At 51.3% G+C, this 21,326-nt stretch overlaps 1 protein-coding gene across 1 annotated transcript; it reads right to left on the reverse strand.

Moving 5' to 3' along the window:
* Window positions 1-624: 624 nt before the first annotated feature.
* rxfp1 (relaxin family peptide receptor 1) lies at window positions 625-20,579 on the reverse strand. Its single transcript, XM_053878617.1, is given in 18 exon segments — window positions 625-1,402; window positions 1,584-1,802; window positions 2,151-2,561; window positions 2,721-2,950; window positions 3,100-3,171; window positions 3,630-3,701; window positions 3,867-3,938; window positions 4,512-4,583; window positions 4,891-4,962; window positions 5,025-5,093; window positions 5,162-5,233; window positions 6,081-6,152; window positions 7,028-7,099; window positions 7,888-7,959; window positions 8,029-8,134; window positions 9,081-9,164; window positions 16,257-16,397; window positions 20,436-20,579. Coding segments are annotated over 18 exon segments (2,343 nt in total). The 5' UTR covers window positions 20,482-20,579; the 3' UTR covers window positions 625-1,013.
* Window positions 20,580-21,326: the final 747 nt, after the last annotated feature.

Genomic DNA, 21,326 nt, shown 5'->3' on the forward strand with positions numbered 1-21,326 from the left:
TGACAAGATGCTGCTTCGAGCCTCTTGCCCGAGCTGAGACGGGACGGAGGGGATAATCTGATGAATGAGGTCTGGAGTCTAAAAATAAGTGGATGACAGCGAGTCTGCAGCTGCTGCCGGAGCTCCACCCTCCTCCTCCGACACACTGGTGAAATGACCCGTGGGTTTCTTCTCTCACTTGTAGTCACCAGCTTTGGGGCGACCCAGAAAACACACGCTTCTCTGCCTGGACCTTCTTGTAGAGAGAAGCTCGGTCTTCCAGGAGAGACTCAGAGGAGAACCTCTACTGCTCCAGGAGTAGACCGTTACCTCTGCTGGTTTAGTGAGGAGTTCAGCTGGGAGGGCAGACCCAGGACATGTCTCTGTGTCAACTCTGGACCTACTCCCGCTGCTGCCCCTGCGACCTCACCTCAACAAAGTAGTGGAAAAATGACCAAAGTTTTCCCTGTCAGTTTTTATTTCACCTGATCTCTTCAACACACAACCTTGAACAAACGAAAACTTGCAATACTTTTCGACTCCTTTTTATTGAAAGACAAGTGTCTCCAAACACTTGCAGCACGATGTGGTGAGTGAAAGAGTAGTTTTTCACAAACATCATGATGAATAAAACACACTAGGAACTTGTAGACAGACATGCAGTTCATGGCGTGGTCAGGATCCCAGGCCAGCTGGGAAATAAAAGCCTCCAGTCCGATGTCATGTTCCCAGCACTGGAACACAACCTGGCTGGAGAGCCTCCACCATGAGCCACGTTCACTCGACAGTTCACCTGCTGACTTGACTGATTTGTTTCGCCATTCTCTTCACGCTTTCATGCAACAGCAAAGTGAGCACTGATGATTGATTTTGTGAAATCACCAGAGTGGTCATGAACAAAGAGTCGAGTGTCTCACGTTACTTTCTGAAGCGCTGAGTCCTGCTAAACAAGATTTTCTTCACAGTCCCGATGGTGAGATGCAGGTCTTGAATGACCAGAAGTGCGTGGGATGTCCTGCCGGGGTCATGGTCACTCAGTCCATGTGTGTGTCGACGCAGGTGTCCGAGGGCTTCTGCGGACACACCGACAGAACAGTGGGCTGCCTCCTATGCTCGGGTTGCCTGCTCACGTCCTCCAATTCCTCACTGGCATTCTCCACTGGGGTCAGCTTGACGGGCGGCACCGTGACCTCAGGTGGGTGAACTGGCCCCGGGGCGGTCTCCTGCAGCGGCCACATCTCCTGCCACGTTGGCGACGGGTGGACGCCCTGGTGCCCGGCCAGCAGGGGGCGCCGCTGGCGGGAGTTGGCCCAGACCTGCAGGATGGTCTCTTTGAAGGGCCGCGTGGTCAGCGTGTACAGGATGGGGTTGAGGGCGCTGTTGATGGGCAGGATGAAGACGACCACCCACGAGCTGATGCTGCCTGCAGACACGTCTGAACATCATCATCCATCCAGCAACCTATCAGGGGTCACTCGTCCCTGACCACTCCTCCTCACTTCAACCATACATTTGCTCACCATCCAGTCTCTTACCCAACAGACACTCGTCCATCATCCATCCATAGTGTTGAACATAGAAACACAGATGAATCTCCACCATACCTGGAATCTCTACCTGCAGCAGGGACACAATCTTCAGGATGAAGATGGGGATCCAGCAGAGCGAGTCAGTGATGACAATGGAGAAGAACCTCTAGGCGATGGTCACCTCCTTCTTGATATGGTTGCTGTACTTGGTGGTCTGCGTTCCGGTTCTCTGGATGTTGTAGAACATGCTGGCGTAGGAGAGCACGATGATGAGGAAGGCCACCAGGTTCAGACCTGCGGGGACAGCCGGGCACACCAGAGCTTCATGCATGAATCTGGTTTGAATCATCGTCACCAGTCCCGAGGTCCTCGCCATCCGAAACTCACATTGATTTCTTTACAGCCAAACACAGGAGTTTAAACAGCCCAGGATCATCTTTGGCCCTGATTTGAGCTTTTCCCAACAAAATACAGGGAAAACTGCATGTCTGTCTCGCTCTGGAGTGCAGACACACTATAACCCGGGGCTGGGAAAACTGGTCCTCTCAGGGCCGGGGTGGTACAGGTTTGTGGCGCCCTCTCGTGGACACCTACGTCACCACGTGCATAAAATACGCCCTTTGACCTCTTCAATTGTCTCACCCAGGAAGATGACAATGGAGTAGACGTGAGCGCACGGCGTCTCCGGCTGCTCCGAGTGCAGCGGGAAGCACACGCCGTTGGTTCCATAGAAGTTCCGGAACAGACCCTTGCAGACCAGTGGCAGGAACGCCACCACAAACCCGAAGACCCAGATCCCCAGCAGGATGGTGACGGTCCTCCTCCAGCCTGGCGTCAGGTACTGGAAGGGGTAGACGATGCAGATGTACTTCTCCAGCGTCAGGTAGGTGAGCAGCAGGACTGAGACCTCGGTGGACAGCATGGCCAGAGAGCCGATCACCTGACACTGACCGCTGTCCATCCAGGCCTGGGCGTGGCGGTTGTACTCGCCGCGGAACTTGAGGTCGTACGCTCCGATCACAAAGAGGTAGATGCCCATCAGCCCGTCAGCGCCTGCCAGTGGAGGACGGAGAGAAGTGCAGATCAGAGGTGGAAGGAAGTTTTGAGAGGGGGAGGCTGTCGTTGCCCTCCATTTCCAGATGGACTCATCATTTCTCAGACAGAAAGGCTGACCGAATGCTGCACCGGCTCTCCAGCATCCCTGGGACTCACAGCAGAGCGAGATGATGCACATGGCGTGCAGCTTGTTCTCCGAGCGGATGTAGGAGCGCATGCAGATGACAAAGACGTTGCCGACGCAGGTGGTGGCCGACACCACCCAGACGAAGACCCGCAGCACGATGTTGGCCAGCAGGTCCTCCAGGGACGAGATGCCGTCTGTGTTGGGCTTGCAGCTGCGCACGTGAGGAGCGTAGCCGCAGTACTGGAACTTCTTGAAGTAGCTGCAGAGAGAGAGAGAGAAGGGATCAGTGAGCAGCACAGTTCGTGCTACCTGTCCATCAATCTTCTGCATCATTTCATTCTGCCTGCTCTGAGTGAAGATTAATGGTTGTCCATGGCTCCACAACAGCTCTGTGATACTGACACTTACATGTGAGTCAGGTACTTCAGCGGTTCAAACATTCGCCGCTGGATGTCTCCGATCTCAATCCCCTCCATGCTCCTGGGAAGCAAAACACAAATCCACGTGATGAAGTAAACATCACCTGACTGTCGTTGGAGAGGATCACTGGGCGGATGAATAGCTTCCTGGTCGCCATGGAGACAATTAGAACCAGTTTGTTTTCAGAATACTGGTGATTGTTTTTTTTTCTCCAGATGAAGATGAATGTAGATCTGTGTGTGTGTAGAGGTCATGACATGATAATGGTGCAGTCAGCTGGACAAGGTGGTGATGATGGAGGTCCGGAGAGGAGGGGGGCGTGAGCGCGGCCAGAGGATAGAAAGGAAGCAGTCTCCAACTAGAGTAGAGGCCAAGTCAATGGAGAACAAGTCAGACAGTCAAGAGCAGACCAACACGGCGGAGGGTGCAGAGCTGCTCCAGAGGTTGTGGGGTAGAATCCTGTTCAGGTCACGTGTTGTGAAGACAGAGCTTCAGCAGCGAGATGTGTCGTTACTCACAGCGACTTGAGCCTGTGTAAGCTGTCGAAATGATTGACCTGAAGCTCCACGATGGGATTGTAGGAGATGTTCCTGCGAGTGAAGCAGAGGCGAGGAAATGAGTGTGTGGCTCACACACACCAAAGCCATTCTGCCGTGAGGGACAAAAGACTACTGATCCCTCCATGGTGTCAGCAGACAGCTCGCCTCAGCCCTCTGATCCGAGCATGCTCGAGTGTGTTTGTCCATGGCACTCACAGTTGCAGCAAATCTCCCAGTAAGATGAAGAGATTGGAGGGAATCTTCATCAGCCTGTTGCTGGACAGATCCCTGCGACACACACACACACGTTAGTCGCAAACACAAAACATGCAGAGCCGCTGTCGGATTATAAGTATGTATAAATATAAACTTAAATTAAAGAGAGGATCGCACGTATCCACTTCACACAGGTTTGGATTTGTGGGGTCCGGCATAAAGGAAGTGTATTCCCCAAGATTCTTCCTCACTATGATAAATACGCTTAAGCACATGCACACACACACACACAGGATGCACGTGCACCTCAACCTCTAGGTCAAAGGTAAAGAAGGAGGCTCCTCTGTTCTCTCCATTGATTCTGTTGCCTTCAATGCAAAATCAATATTGACACAGACGCCAGTGAAGAAGCTGGAGAGAGGCTGGTTCTCATGCTCTGCTGAGGGAAACGCTGGAGGACGGTGTGTCAGAGAGGGTTCTACACAGGCTCACACACCTCTGTCACACTTGAGTGCTAGGATAAGGAAGACCTCTTTCTCCACCTCCACTCAGGAGTCAGAAATGAGAAGCAAAATTGAGCAACGCTGCGAACGTGACCGCAGCAGTGTGAGTCACATGACCAGGTCTGCGGGCAGCCAGACTCACAGTTCTCCAAGCTTCTGCAGGACAGAGAAGGCCTGCTCATGGACCTGGCTGATCCGGTTCCTCTGCAGCACTCTGAGGACACAGGAGACAGACAGTTGGACGTCCACCACACCCACAGGACAAACTGATCTTGATAGAGCTTTGATGCATAGCTGCTTCACGGCGTCCAGAGAATACGATTCATAACTTTAACAACACAGATATGAAAATTGTCACTGTTGAGTCAAAAACGGATGAAAGCTTTGACTGTTCCGAGACAGGCATATTTCATAAGGGAATAAATCAAATGCCACGCCTTGGAAGGAAAGTCGTTATTTGACTTTAAAGATAGAACTTTTTTTTTTTTAACACTAGAGTGAGGTCCAGCAGCTCCACCTACAGCACGGTCAGCATGGTGCAGGAGCAGAAGGAGGCGTTCCCAATGCTCTCCAGCAGGTTTCCCTCCAGGTCTCTGCCAGGAGAACACAGCACCATGAGCAGGTTCCCGACACACGCTGGCACCTTCGGACTCACAGCCAGTTGAGGATGGGCATCTCCCGGCAGATGTCGTCCAGCCGGGTCAGAGAGTTGTTGAGCAGAACCCTGCGAGGTCGACACGTGCGGGTGAACATCAGTGCGGTGAGACAGAAGAAGCGACTGACAAGACTCACAGCAGCACTAGCGAGTTGAGGCCGGAGAAGGTGAGCGAGGAGATGTGGTGGATGTTGTTGTTCTCCAGGATCCTGAAACCACAATCACAGCACAGCTGAGGTGAGCCACAGATGGGTCGGTCCGGTGCTGAGAGCGTGATGTGACGTGAGAAACATTCGTAGACAGCCTCAAAGGGGTTCTGACGTCCTGCCAACAGGGGGCACTGCTGCACATTCTGTTCTGGTGTCTGGCAGACAGTGATAGTTCAGAAGGAAGGACAAGTACCCATGGGTCTCATGTATGAATACTTCAGTCTGAAACTATGGGTACACAGGCGTATTCGGATGTATGAAACAGTTCACAGCATGGATCCCTGCATGTTTGCTTGATGCATCACAAATGAATGCATATGATGGGGTACCCGACCCCTACCTTTCCTCTGCCTCCTCGTTTAAATATGCAAAACATACGCTCTTTCACAAACGGACAAGAGCGCACTCTGCACTTGACTCAAGTACCCGCTTGATCATTTCAAGGCAATATATACCAAGAGACAAGGCAACATTCACCAAGTAAATGGTTCACTGTCAGAGTATCCACATGTGTAGTGTTGTTGGAGCTTTTGCCGTGACGTGTGCTGCGGTCGCTCCAACTATACGAGAAGAACTGGCGCTGCACGGTGGTGCTCCGAAACACACTTTTTATTGACTGTATAGCTACTGCAGGACTACACTTCCTTCCCTTAACCTATGCGGCACCAGCAGACACTCCCCACTAGGTGGCACACTCTAGACAGTGACCTTTGGGTCGCTCCCCACTTCAGTCACTTGACCTTTGACCTTCTGTGAAAACCAAGACTAGAAGTGTTTGAAGGTGCTGATGAGTGCTGTCCATGTGTTGGTTGAATCGCCTCCTAAGCGCCACCTGCTGGTCACTCACAGCCACTCCAGTTGGTGCAGGTCCTGGAACACTCCGGGCTTCAGCACGTAGATCTTGTTGTAGCTCAAATACCTGTGTGGGCAGACAGAGGTGACCTTTGACCCTCATGCATCAGTTGAAAACAAGCACACACACACATACACGTTTGTATTGCTTCCCCTGTGGGGACATTGTGAGGACCGCTGATAGCCATAACCCTTTCCTCAGCCTCTAACCATCCAAAACATATGGCTCACCTGAACCAGGGCTCCGAACCAAACTGAAACCCAGTATAATGACCCAGTTATTTTGGTGTCGTCAAATTGAGGTATAACCTCGTGGGGTTCTGAAAAAAATGTATTAACTAAGCCAAATGTCCTCATAAGATGAGATAAACCAATCCCACACACACACTCATTCAGACACAATCATGTCCACTTGACACATGCAACAAACTGAGTGCGTGGAATCTCCACGTGTGTCTGCTTGAGATGAAATGCGGGTGATCACTGTTGTTCACCTGTCACTCTCCTGTGCATCTTTGAGCACCAGGGTCAGGAGGTAAAACCATGAGTGTCAAAAGAGCACTGCGAGTGCGTTTCAATAAGAGTCTTCATTTGATAACCCATATGAATATTTCATCAAGACTATGTGTGTGTTTCTATGTGGCAGGAAAAAACCCTGTGACTGCTGTGAGCTGTGTGTTATGACACTAGTGAGGTTCCAATTGTGCGATCTTGAACTCACTGTGTGTGGGTCAATGCCTTTTGTTGGTTTGCAGGTCGCTTTGTGTGTGTGAGTGCGTGTGTGTGTGTGAGTTTCAATGCCACAGATCAAGTCTGTGCTTCTCGTATGTGACTGTCTCCAAGGTCCTGGTCGTCCAACAAGAGCATTGAAGGGGACCACACTCTGAGTGTCCCTAAAGCTCGGGCACCTGTGTGAACCTGTGGTTCTGGCCCAGGACTTACAGCCGGGTCAGGTTGTGGAGTCCTCTGAAGGCGTCCGGACTGACGTCGTTGATCCTGTTGTGCTGCAGGTAGCTGCAGGAGACACCAAACATTATCAGACGGCTGAACCGAACACTGAGAGGGAGCTGAGTCCCGCCTGGGTCGTCTGGCCTAGTGCCATTCAGCGACTGTCACGGCTGTGGCTCACTCACTCGCTCTGTCTGCAGCAGCTCTGGATCCCTGAAACATCGAAAATTGCTGAAAGTGACTCGTCTCTGGCTCGTTCAACATCACCTCTGACGCCTGCGTCCTAGAGGTCTGCTCAGCTGCATTCATCAAGTCGAGTCATCATGTGTCATCTCCCTCAAGTCAACACAGGTGATCTATCGGGCCTCAGGTCTCAGCATGAGAGAAGTTTCCTCAGCTATTCACCTTTCACTCATGGATCATGACCGTGTTTATATTTGCAGCTTTTCATTGCCTACATGGAAAAACATTGACAGTTGCTGAAAGACTTGGTCCAGCCGACTCATATCTGTGATTCGATGTGATGTGTGATTCGCCTCAGACTCGTCCATCATCGCACCTGACTCGCTTTTCATCGCTCTCATGGAAACTGAGACCAGATTCGCCTGAATTCACCATCTGGTGACGCATCGTTTACCCTGACTGTTTAGATACTCTGGTTTCCTCCCACATCTGCATCACAGGTTGATGGAGGACTCTAAATCAGGGAGCGTGGAGGTCAGAAGACCTGCCCCCGGTGTCCCCTGCCCCGGGAGCTGGGACAGACTCCAGTTGTCTCCTTTCATAAAGCCTGCTGCGGAGAAAGTGCTGACTTATGTTTGGACTCTCCTGTGGCTGGGAAGATGAGTACTCACAGTTTCTGCAGACTCTGGTACCTGAAGAACATGTTGGCCTTCAGCTGCCTGAGAAGGTTCCTCTGCAGAGACCTGCAGGAGCAGAAGACACGTCAGAGCAGCGTGTGCCAGTGTGAGTCGATGACTGCTCTCCTTACTCACATCATGGTGACATTCAGCGCCACCATGGGGACGTCCTGCAACTGTGCACCATCACAATCCAACTCCAGGTCTCGACACTTGCAGAGCTCTGGAATTGGCCCCAGCACTGGAGGGAGAGACGAGGAGGGGGAGACCAGGTTTGGGTTTTTGATCTCACAAACCAAGTCATGTTCAACACCTGTTTGGGATTGAATGAGCGAGAGGTCGGGGATACCTGCCCCAGGGCCACGGCGATGAAGGTTAAACAAGTCCCAACCTCCCTGAGAAGGTTACCAGCTCAGGCTGCTGAACCTGCTGTTGGATGGAACTGGAACTCTGACTTGTGAGCCGATTGGTCCGAGGGAGCCCGGGTTTCACGGGAGGTGAATTGGACCGGGGACCATGCACGGAGGCACAGTCTGGCTGTCACATGACACGACTCTGGGGGCTGGATTTGACACATGGGCTGGATGCAGGAGGACGCTTGATCCCAAGTGTCCAGATGCTGCTTCACAGCTCCTCAGAGAGAAGCCAAAACAACGGATGGCACCCAGTCACAAAGAGGAAGGTGGGCGTCACCACGTCAGCATCATGTGGAGGACACACTGCACCATTCTCCGCTCTGAGTCGAGCTCATCTCTGCTTCATTTTCATGCAGATTTCACATCAATCTCTCACGGTCAGCGGAACATAATGTCCTCCTCCTGGACCTCCAGGGCCAGTGGGAGAACAGGCCTGTTGCTCTGACAGCAGGAGAGCCATATTGTCATTTCCGTTTACACTGGAGAAATATCTACAGAAAAAAAAAATCTTGAAATGTTTCTGTAATGATATTTCTAAACCCAGAGTCTTTGCTGTTATGTTGTTTGACATAGCTGTTTTTGATGACTTAATAAGCTAACATTTTTATACTTTCTTGCAGTCAAAAATATATGTTTCTAATTGATTGATTTGAATAATAAATTTTTTACAGCACAGCCTTCATGTTTCCATCAAAGCCCGGTGCAGAAATCCAATCAGGGCTTTCTGGAACAGGGAACATGGTGCTAATGTGACCTGGGAGGCGGACTCACAGCAGAGCTGGGATTTGGTCCCCGTGTTGTGAGTCGGCATACCGAAGTACTTGTCGAACAGGTGCGGCCATCCGTTGTTATCACCTGCAGGAGGAAAGCAAAATATTTTAAAAGACTAGAACCTACAGAGTGACCTCTGACAACCTGGTTTGACCCACTGATGTTGTGGGGACTGGTGGAGAGACTCCACTGTGTCAGGGTCTGAAGTGTGAGGCGAACTTCCACTCTTTTCTGAGGAAAAACACAGCCAGCTGAGGAACCAGAACCCATCTGCCCGTCACACATCTCTGACATGTTTGGGCTCGTGGAGCGATCCTGAGCGTGGGACACTCGGCGCGGCTCAACACGCTGTCATCGACTTCATGAGTCATGTGACACTGAGCCTCCATCCTCGTCGTCACAGCCGTCACAGTCTCTGAGATGCTGGAGCTCATGAAGGGTGAGAGGCTCTCAGGGAGTGACTGCTGTCAGTTCAGGCGAAAGACCTTCAACCTGATGCTCTCCAACACCTCCATCTTCAACAAGTCTTCTGTGACGTCAGTACCAAGTCAAGCTGAGATGACTTGGACCTGCCTCACACACATCACATGTCTCCATCGTTCAGAAGAGCCCTTCACTCACCCCTGCACCTTCTGACCTCAGGTAGCGTCACCTACTGATGCAGCTTCTCACCCTCCTGAGCTACACTGACAACACCCCGAGAACCCTTGGCACTCTGTCCTCCTGTTGCCACTGCAGTGCAGTCTTGCTTGACACATCACAGATAGAGAAATACAGTGTGTGTGAGAAAGAGAGAGAGTATGTGGAAGAGAGAGAAAGAGCACATGAAAAGTGCAGTTCTTTGATTCAGATCTTCACAGGAGCTGAATGATGACTGACACTTTGATTCATGAAGAGAAGAAACATCACTCGCCTGATAGATGGAACCTCTGGGATCTGCATTTTCTCTGATCACATCCACACACTCCACTCGCTCACTCAACACTGCGCTACATCTCCTGCAGAGGTTGGAAACCACCTGGACTCTGGATCCAACTGGACTGAAAGTTCCAACAGGACTTCTCTCACCTGAGCGCTCGGGCCTGGCTGGTTCTGTAGAGGATCCAGAAGAATAATCCTCTGGGATGACTCGGACTCCACGGGCTGGTTTGCTCAGAGTCCAGCAGAACTTTTTCACAACAGCTCTGAAGTCGGAGCCCACAGCGTCCGCTCATTTGTCGGGGCACATTCATCTTGTTCCAGCCCGTAACTCTTCTGAATCTCTCGGCCTTCAGCGCCTCATTGCTCGGACCAGACGCTTGCTGGTCTCCACAGTAACGCCTCTGCTGAGGAGGCTGTGGTGATGATCTGTGAGGGACTTGATGGGGGTCACAATGCCACTGCAACTGATTTATTCTCACATCTGCTCAGAGAGAACATCACACCCAGCAGCCAGTGCAAGTCCTTGTTCTACCGCTGACTCCACTGAGCTTCATTCCTGGGCTCATTTCAGTCAGGCTCGCCTTCTTCCCTCTGAGGTGGGAGCAGCAGGTTTGTTTAGCGCTCGCCATCACTTCGTGAGAGGGCGGGTCGACCGAAGAGCAGTGACGAAGCCAACGTTCAGGTAAGAGCCAAGCCGGACCCTTCAGCTCTGACTACTGAGACTGAAGAAACACACCCAAGAGAGTCGGCCGCGGCGACACGCGCGGCTCAGATGCCAACCTTCCTGGCTCAGTCTGAAGTCTCCAGCGACTCGATGTCACGAGATCAACGAACTGGAGAAGACACTTGCTCTTCAAAGAAGGAAGAGGACTGTGGGAGGGAAAGTGATTCCCTCCGTTGGTTGAATCAATTAGTCCACGACGTCTGCCGCATATCGAAATGTTGACACTCCGATTGTGTTGTTTCCCGCAGCAGGGCCAGCAGAGCTAGCAATACAGCAGTCCTGATCCGCAAAACTGAAGTCAGTCCTTAGATCATGACCAGAAATCTGCAGGCTCCTGCCGCGGCCCGGGGCCACATGTGGCCTGCAGAAGGCGCTGTGAGGTCAGTGGTGAATAAGGAAAAAGACATTTACATTGTTATTGCCTCAGGTGGGACAGCACAGAGGGGTCAGAGGTCAGGCTTCTGTTCCTTCCTTTGTCTGTGAACAGTATTACTCCAGTGAGGAACACATTTCACCATTGGAGTGTGAGAGAAAGACGGAAATGATAATGATGAAGATGAAGATGAATGTGGGAGAGAGGAGGACTGATGAAGGTAGATGAGGACATTAGGAAGTTGGAAGTGAGGAAAGAGGATGAAGAAGATGACCAGACTGTTCAAAGATGTTGAAGGATGAGAGGATGATGAGTGGAAGAAGAGCGACCTTTAAGAACAAAGGTCAGACAGCACTTCATATTTATTTCATTCCATCCACTGTATTCCTGTGGCCTCCTGCTGTGCTTCCCTCCTCCGCGTTGATGTAATAGCTCAGAATGATTTCCCATCTTCTCGCCACTCACAGCACCTCCACAAGCTCTTTCTCCATGATGGATCTGCTTGCTGAGGTGTGTATCAGCAAGCAGAGGTGCTGTATCAACATGTCATTCCCACTCTTTGTCAGTCTCAAGCTGCTCTCACGGTTCCTCAACAATCAACCGTCCATTTCATTGAAACAGCACAGGCAGCTGTTGACTGACCCACTCACCTGCACGCTGTGGAATGAGCCTTCACTTCAGAGACAGCCGAGCGCCTGCACCAGATGGACCAGCCAGGTTGACCGCTGATGATGTAGAATAGTTCATAACTCCATAACTTTGTTTTTCCATTTCAACCGTGGAGAAGGAGAACTTCACTTTGATGCTCGGTGAACAGGCCTCCTCTGCTGATGACCCTTCAGGGTCGGGGGTCTCTGAGGGGACCCCGCTCAGCACCACTTCAGGGCCCTGCTTCCCTGAGACTCACTTCTGCAGATCTGGGTCGCCGAGTGCGAGAATCACTGACCTGGAAAACCCATTTTCAGAAGGCTGGTGTGAAAGCAGATACGCGAGAGGAAATGTCGGCAAGTCCTTCAGGGCTTCATCGACTCTTATTAGAGTCTGAACTCGTGATTCATGTCGCCGTCGAAATTTCCGCAGGTGTATTTGACTTCTGCTCTGAGGAGGGTTTGCTAGAGCCTGACTGTGGCGTGGAGAGACTCATGGCGCACCACTTTATTCCTCATTGTTGTTCCTCCATATTTCACTGCCACCACGCGCCACACACAGCTCAGCGCAGCTAAATGTGCCTGCCACTGACTGACACGCCTTTAATTCAGGGGGCGACTCTGCCTGAGGTGAGCGACTGGAAATTCATGGTGGAGGAGCTGATGTGGAGAGTTTGAGTTCAGCTCCTGTTGTGTCTCAGAATAACAAAAGCCTCACCTCCTGAAGGTAAATCTTCCTACTTGGATTAATGTCGCTCCCCGATGACAGACCAACAGTCCGTCAGTCTCTGACACTAACCACTGAATCACTGGAGACGGCAGGGAAACTGTGAAACAAGACGAGAATCAGCAGCCACTCCTCACGCCATCATGGGTCCCTCAGGACGGGTCGCCTGGGTCAGCAGCTCTTCACATGGAGGCCATTCTCCGGTCGATGTTTGAGTGACAGGTCTCAGGTCGTCAATGACGAGAGTCGGGTTATTGTAGGTGGAATCATCCATCAGATTAGTGAAGGTTTCCATTCTTCCATTCTCCCTTTCCAGAGTTGATCTGCTCTCCCTTCTCAGTCAAGCTTTTCCTCTGCACTCAGATTGTTACAGCTGACGTGACTTGTAAGGTGTCGATTCATGTCAGTTTATTTTCCAATGACTAGTTCTGACTAACTGCAGTTGAGGTCGGGTCCTTGTTGATGAGATCTTCTCCAGGTGGAGGAGGACCTCAGGTTCTTGTTTACAAGTGAGGGGAGGATGGAGACGTTTTCAGTACTGAGAAATCTGTGGTGAGGAAAGAGCTGAGCCAGGAGACAGTTCTCACCTGAGGTGACCAGCTTTGGAGTGACCCAGAGAATAAGTGTCTCTGCCCGGACTCTCTGAGAGAGAGAAGCTCAGTCAGCCAGGAGAGACTCAGAGGAGAACCGCTCCAGGAGAAGAAGGATGTGTTCTTGCTTAGTAAGGTGTTCAGCCACCTTGACCTCAAATAAGAGGAAGAAGAAGATGGGTGGATGTGACCCAGGATGTTTTCACTGTTTTCACTTTCGGTCTGTGTTTGGTGAACATTATCCTCCATGCCTTTCTCATCCACTGCCGCAGTCAAAAGGACTTTCCTCAGCCAAGGTCACATTTTGGCCAAATAGAGAGAAGCGAGTTTTCTAGCTCTGCAGACAGAGGCTTGTAAATCTGCATATAAGTCGCCGGAAAACCTTCTAGCACTTGAATATAATATATAATATATAATAATATAATATAACCCTTTCCCTAAACCTAACCATCCAAAACAAATGGCTCACCTGAACCAGGACTCTGAACCAAACTGCAACCCAGTTATGATGACCCGGTTATTTGGACATCCTCAGATTGAGGCTTCTCCTCATGGGGTCTGGCTGAACAGTCCTAACTCAGCCAAATGTCCTCAGAAGGAGGTGTGCTTCCAAGAATTGGTCCCCACAGGAATAGATAAACCACGCCCCACACCCACAGATTGAATCAGTAGGGCACCACAGGAACAGTCGGTGTCCACTGTGGACGAGGTTATGTGACCACTAAGTGGCGGCCTTGAAAACACCCATGATTATTCAAACAGAAACACTGCTGTTATCCTTTGTGCAGCAGGTTCTTTACACATGGACATCAACTCTGCACATCAGTTTGGATAAACTCCTCGTCAGTTTATCAGTTTATCAGTTTTGATAAACTCCTCGTCTGCCAGGGAGCCGAGTCACCAGTCAAACCCGTCACTGCGTCGTATGAGTGCATGGGTGTTCTGTTAGCTGGGAGGAGGAGGAGGTTTACCAACGTAGCCAATAGCCCGGCACATGCTGCTCATCGAAGGCCAGCATCAGATGGCAGAGCTACAGACGATTTAATCTCAGCATGTGGAGCCCTTGAGGAACTTGACGGAGCAGCAGGCCCAGTTCTCTCCTGACTTGTGGCACAAAGACGGAGCTGAGCAGCTCCTCGGCCTGCACCGATGCTCCTCCAATGATGACACATGCTGACATGTCGGAGTAATGACTGTGTGCTGCAGTCTCCGCTCTGCACTCATTTCATGCTTCATTTACCTCTCTGGTCCAACACGCATGGCCCACCGTGGCCCAGGGTCGTGGATGCAGGCCACGCCTCTGTTTTCATGACTCTGACTGGGCAAGGTTTGGCTCCTGCTGAGTGACTGCAGTCAACGCACCACAGCAACACAGCTGCAGAGACGTAGTCTGCAGGCGTCGGTTGCACTCGTGGTCAAGTCAGCCATAGATTGGCTCCAGAGTCACGAGCACGTGGCTGTTTGCTGTTTATTCTCCTCCTCGTGTGGCAGCACCTCCTGATGCGTCCTTACACGCCTGTCTTGCCGACCCTGCTCCTGGAAGCCGAGGGGTGAAATCAATGGCTGCACCTCGGAAGAACATCCCACAGGTTCCAAGAGAGAATTGGGTCAGCGCCGCAGGAGCCGCTGCTGCTGGAGTGTGACAGCAGGAACAGAATGTTTTTCTTGTTGTGCTCAACATTGACCTTCCCTGCAGCACAATGGTCAACGTGAAGCAGGAGAGCTAAAGAATGGTACTGGTTGCCATGGAGCTACAAGAGGACCTGCTTCAGGATCCTTTGTTTTCATGCTGCCCCTGCTCCATCCACATCATCACCAGGAGCGCTGCGCTGCTCACTGCCATCTGTGTCCCCGGCCTGTCACACCTCCACTCTGAGCAAGAAGAGTCTGAGGAAGTCTTCTTCTTTTTCCTTCAGCTTCTCCCTTCAGGGGTGGCCACAGCAGATTATCTTCCTCCGTCTCACCCTGTCCTCTGCTTCCTCTTCTCTCAAACTTACAAACCTCATGTCCTCCTTCACCACGTCCATAAATCTCCTCTTTGGCCTTCCTTTCCACCTTCTGCCTGGCAGTTCCAACCTCAACGTCTTCCTACCGATGTACTGGCTCTCTCTCCTCTGTACATGTCCAAACCATCTCAATCTAACCTCTCTGACTTTGTCTCCTAAACACCAGACATGTGCTGTCCCTCTGATCTACTGCTTCCTGACCTTATCCATCTGCTCACTCCCAGAGAGAAGCTCAGCATCTTCATCTCTGCTACCTCCAGCTCTGCCTCCTGTCTTTTCCTCAGTGCCACTGTTTCCAAACCATACAACGTTGATGGCCTGACCACTGTTTTGTACACCTTCCCTTTCATCCTTGCTGACACCCTTTTGTCACACATCACACCTGACACTTTTCTCCAATGGTTCCATCCTGCCTGCACCCCCTTCCTCACCTCTTTCTCACACGCTCCATCGCCCTGGACAGTTGAGCCTAAGTACATAAAATCCCCCACCTTCTTTATCTCTGCATCCTGTAACTTCACCTGTCCACTTGGCTCCCTCTCATTCACACACATGTATTCGGTCTTACTGTGGCTAACCTTCATTCCTCTCCTTTCTAAGGCAAACCTCCACCTCTCTAGCTTATCTTCCACTTGCCCCCTGCTCTCACCACAGATCACTATGTCATCTGCAAACATCATTGTCCAAGGGGCGCCTTCTGACCTTCTCTGTACTAGTAATCTGAGGACGTTCTGTAACTTTCTTTAAAAAAATGTGTGCAGACTAATCTAGAGTGAAGTGGGAGCCAAGTGGTGGAGACTCTTCCAGGTATATCAGAGACTGCATGTTTCCTGGCGCACAGCACGGCCAGTGTGGAGCGACGCCAGAAAATCAGGTCACCTGACACTGCCATTTTTCACCCAGGTCACCACAAAGACATCACAAACAACCGTCACAAACTAAAGCCACACATCACTCATCACGGCCTGTTCAACTCTCCATTGGCAGGAGAACTGAATCACCCATGTCAGGAAGCCGAAGCCTCCTCAGTTGTGAGTCAGTGTAGGAAAAAAAAGCATTGAAACCACTTTCAACATGATGTTGTGAGCATCGAGCGTGAGCCTCTCTGACAGCAGCGGGGCGTTTGTGTTCATGTATCTGCCTCTGCCAGAGGTGTGAGGTGACCAGCGTGTTGACAGCAACACTCACCGCAGTTCTCTTCGTCCGCCTGGTTCCCGCAGTCGTCGACACCGTTGCAGTGCAGCAGCTGTGGCAGACACATGCTCAGGTTCCCGCAGGGAAAGTAGCCCAGCGGACACACGGCCTTCTCCTCCGTCGTGTTGAGCGCAGCTGCGAAGAGACCACACACTGATTTCAGGCTCTTTGTGAACCAATGTCAGTGATTATTCCTTATTAGGAGCTTTTGTTCCTCAGTCCTGGAGAAACCACTCAAGCGCTCTGATTTTTAACAAGTTAAGATGATGACATTGTCTCACTGATCACTAAAATTAGCGATCAGCCGTGACTGCGCTGGACATGAAGGAGGCAGGAGGATCTCAGGAAGTCTTGGGTGGCGGATTTAAAAGGTGCCCTTGAACACACCTCTGAATGGGACCTGGATGCTGAATAGTTGAGGTTGGCAGTGACCTGGAGGCTGCTGTCTGGCAGAGAGCTGGCAACGCCTCAACAGTTGAACACACAGAGTAGGTATTTCTATTCTTGTCAGGACGTTGTCTTTCATCTCCCCCTGAATCTAACCATCCAAAACACATGGCTAACCTGAACCAGCACTCTGAACCAAACTGAAACCCAGTTATTTTGAAGTTTTAACCCTCAGAGTGAAGCTTAACCTTGTGGTGTCCAGCCAAATGTCCCCACAAAGTAGGCTTTGTCAAGAGTCATCCTCAAAAAGCAGGATAAATAAGCCCCCCCGCACACACTCCATCAGAGTGCTGTAAAGCGGACTGCAGGTGGCACTGAGGTCACCTCCGGCTCAGCGCACACAAATGAATCACAGATGAATGAAAGGTGAGGTGCGGCCGAGCACTTCAGTGTCCGACTGTTTCAGGGCAAATGAACTCTGCAGCACTTGATCATCTCTGGAGATTACTGCAGCCGTTCTCAATGAGCAGCTCTTGAAATCTTCCATCTGCGGCCGTTCATCAGGGAAGGAGGAAATGTCGCCACAACCTCCTGACCCGTGTTGGGCGTCTGAGTTTGCCCACACGAGACCCCAAGTCCTGATTATTTTTTTTCCTCACGTGACTGTCAGTTTTGCTGTCAACACAAACGGAGACGTTGAAGGTCCATTTTCCTTCAATAAATGATGTTACAACACTTCACTGCTCTTTGTCCTGGTTTCTAGGACCATTGTTGTGGTGGAGGACTCGCTATCAACAACCTGCTCAGAATGACTCCTCTTTGGAGCTTGACCTTCTGCTCATCACAGCAGTGTCTGCTTCAACTCCCTCAGCAGCTCCATCGTCAGAGCGCCACTTCCTCTCACCGGAATGCAAAATGGGAGGTTAGCATGTATGCCGTCCTGCCGAGACATTAAAACTGCATGTCTGTGTCTGGAGCCGTGAGAACCCAGGAGGCCAATCACAGACGTCAGTCAGAGTCCGACCTTTCCTGGATCGGAGCGGCTCTCCGCCTGAGTCAGGAGGGCAGGAGGAGTGAGGCCCACAGGAGCATTGCACTCATACATTAGAGAGGAAACAAGGCTCCTCCAGGTGCCTCTGAGATGCTGCTTAATGGGTCTTCAGTGGAGCCTCAGTATGTAGGAACCTGTGACCTCGGAGTCCCATCCTCAGATCTGTTTCTCACTGCCACCTGGTTGACCCCGAACGTCCTCATGAAGAATCACCACTTGTTTTCTGGTAGCTTGATTTTGGAGGATGGTCCACGCCAGTGCTCTTAAAGAGACAGGCCGACCTTCTGGAGACGGCTCCTCCTGGCTCACCAGGGTCTCCTTTGCTAAGTGCTTGTTCAGTGACTCTCTTTCTTCCACAATTTGTATTTGAAGATTTCAACTCTCACCTCGAGAGAGAGACTCATCTGAGTTCAGAAGGTCACAGTGGCACCTCTGAAGCTCCCATGTGTTTGCTCCTCCTCTACCTCACTGCTGCTGGGTTTGTCCGTCTGTCTGTCCATTTATCCTGTCCCTGGTGAGTGTCTCTGTACATGGCTTTGATCTGACATGTGATCAACACTGCCTGGAGTCTCAAGGATCTCCGGAGAGAGCGGTGAGGAACAGCCTCTCATCTTTGAGCTTGTGATGCAATTGAATTCATGTAGAAGACACTTCTCTGAGTCAGCTCATCACTGGGTCCAGACCGGACCTGAAGGGATCATGTTCAAGAAGCTCCTGTGAGTCTCACTGGAACAAGACCTCAGCATCTCCTTCCTGTCTCGCCTCTCCAGAGCAACAGATGCTCCCTCAACAGCTGGAGGTACGAGCGAACCACTCCTGCAACCCCATTTCCTTCACAGCTCACACAGAGCAGGCCTAACACTCTGGTGGTTGCTAACATGCTCTTTCATCTCACCATCACACCAATGCATGCAGGTCTCCGCTCCGTCAGAGAGTCTGCAATCAAAGACAGACAACCAGAGAATCTGACTCGCTGAAGCCATTTCCAGATGAAGAAACAACCTTTGTAGGAGTGAAGAGGGAAGGTCTGGCAAGATGTGGAGTGGTCGTGTGAGGTCCATCTATCAACACTGCGAGGAACTCTGGAGGGATGGAGACTCACTCAGATGTGCAGGAACAGTCAGGAAGCCTCCTGATGCCACTGACATCTTCAGTTCCTCACTCGAGTGACACCATGCTCAAGTGATTAACCGGCCTCAGAAGTTCAACCTCAACACGTTCATAGTTCTGAGTCTGTGAGAACAGGAACAACATGCGGAGAAGGATCATCAACGTCATGCCAGATGGTGACAGACCAGTCCTTTTATTAGGAAGTGCTGCGATTCTCTGGATTCTGTCTGGCTGAAGAAAGAGCTGAGGCAGGCGATGGGTTTCTCCTCTCACCTGTGGTCTCCAGCTTTGAAGGGCCCCGACAACAAGAGCTTCTCTGTCTGGACTCTCTGAGAGAGAAACGCTCAGTCATCCAGGAGAGACCCAGAGGAGAACAGCAAGACTCCCAGCAGCGCTGACTGGCTGACTGCCTGCTGGAGAGGAGCAGCTGACCCCCCCCCTCAACACGCGAGTGTAATTTGGTTTCTTATCGCGCACACAGCGCTGGTGGGGGTTCTCATCGCCTCACCTCCATGTGAGCGAGGGAGACATTCTTCAATCAAGGATTTAAAGACTCAGGGAGGAGACTCGTCCACGCTGATGAACTGAACTGGAAGGAGAAGGTGCAAGTCTGTCACACATCGTGTCACATGGGGACACCTTCGCTTCCTTGTGGAACTCTCTACATTGTTGAGGTGGAGTTGCTGGTTCTACTCCCACCTCCCACTTGGTGCTGAACACTTGCAGCACCTTCAGTCAGACAGTGGGAGACCAAAACGTGTTGGAGCTGCGCCTGCTGATGACATCAAAGTACTCACTTCCACAAAGTACCTTTTTCACTGTTAAGGGCAAACTCACGCTGTCAAAAGCTGACACCCAAACACGCAGATAAAACACTAATGGTTTGTGTTTTCAGGCACTCAGGTCATGTTCCTGCTGGAGGCGGAGCCACATCACATATAATTTTTTTTTTTTTTAATAATAACATTTTCCTTCATTAAAATCCCATCATGAAACTGTGAAACTGTGAAATTTGATTTTGTCTTTCATTACTCAAACAAGTGCCAAATGATGGCCCCCGCATCGTTTGCGTCGTTGCTCCGCATTGCGCCACCCACAGGCCTAGTATATGTAATACACATGGCTACATTTTTTGGGGGGGAAAAGTTCACTTGTTGGCGTCACGCAGGTCAGCGCCTGGGCTCGCCTCACCTCGTCTATCTGTCCCTGAAGCTGAATGCTCCACGACGAGCGACTTCTTCCACCTGTTCACTTGCTACTGGAACCTTCACAGTTTGGGTCGGTACCGCACTTCAAACGTCTCTTCACGCTGATATTAAGGTGCGAGGAAACGCACACAAGTCTCGACCGCAGCTCTCTCATGTTGCGTCCCACAGTTACGCGTTGCTGCCTCACAAACAATCAGCCAGCATCAGGTGAGAAGGACAGCGCTCTGCAGCGCGGCCAGCTGGGCGGAGGCCCCGGGGCCGACCCGGGACTCCCCGCAGAGTCGCTCAAGTCTGGACCTCTTGGTTCCGGAACTTGAGGGACTGAAACACACGCTGAACCTCGAGTGCCATGCATCAACTACGGGGTTTGGTGAGTTGGGAAGCTTCAGACGCATCACAAGTTACAGTCTCACTCACCGCTGACCGCGCTCAGCATCAGCACCGCCGCCAGGTGCACTTGCATCTCTGGTCCGGGAACAGCGTCCAGCGAGGCGCGGGGGTCCACAGGCGAGTCTCAACAGGAGCCGCGATCCTCAGCGAATGCAGCGAGTTCTGAGTGAGGGACCTGACGAGACGCCTCAATGGCAGCGTGACGCACGAACACAAGGGGAGGAGCCGGGACACGCGGAGGAGGATCGAAATTCAATGAGCTGAATTATAGTTCAATTAGCCGAATGAAAATCACCTCCGTTTTGACTTTCACCTGTAACTCTCTTCTTCTTCTGAGAAATAATCATTAGAATATAAACATCAACAAAACAGTCCACACATTATCTGACTATCTGAATGCCAACATCCTGCTGCTAGATGGAGTGGGCTCCTGCTCCGCTGCCTCCAGGTTGATACCGCCATCTTAAGCTGACTCCTGCTGCCAGGTGAGGACGTCCTGACCCTGAACACAGAAGACTAACCACAGCCACTGGTGTCAGCTCAACCACCTGACTCGCTCTTGCTGGTGAGCAAGTCTCTCCTGGATCATCACGTTGATGAGTGTGGACCTCGACCAACACTGGCTTCAGGTCACAGACCAACAACCGGACTGACTCAGACCTTGACTCATAAATCTGAGTCACTTCAGTCATCAGACCAGAGTTGTTTAAGTCGTGCCATCAAACTATCACTGGGTTCCAAACTCTTTCTTCCTGGCAGTCCTTAGCCTCTTTGTGCTGCACGCTTTCATGAGAGCCCACGTTGGTGACGTGGCCTCCATCTGCGTGTCTCCCAGGCAGGATTACCGCTCTCAACTCGCTCCTCCAGTGTGGATGTGAAATCCTCTCAGCCATCTCTTAGCGGAGCTCTTTATCTCCT

The sequence above is a fragment of the Synchiropus splendidus genome, chromosome 11, assembly GCF_027744825.2.
Source record: "Synchiropus splendidus isolate RoL2022-P1 chromosome 11, RoL_Sspl_1.0, whole genome shotgun sequence".
In the NCBI taxonomy this organism is placed as follows: Eukaryota; Metazoa; Chordata; class Actinopteri; order Syngnathiformes; family Callionymidae; genus Synchiropus; species Synchiropus splendidus.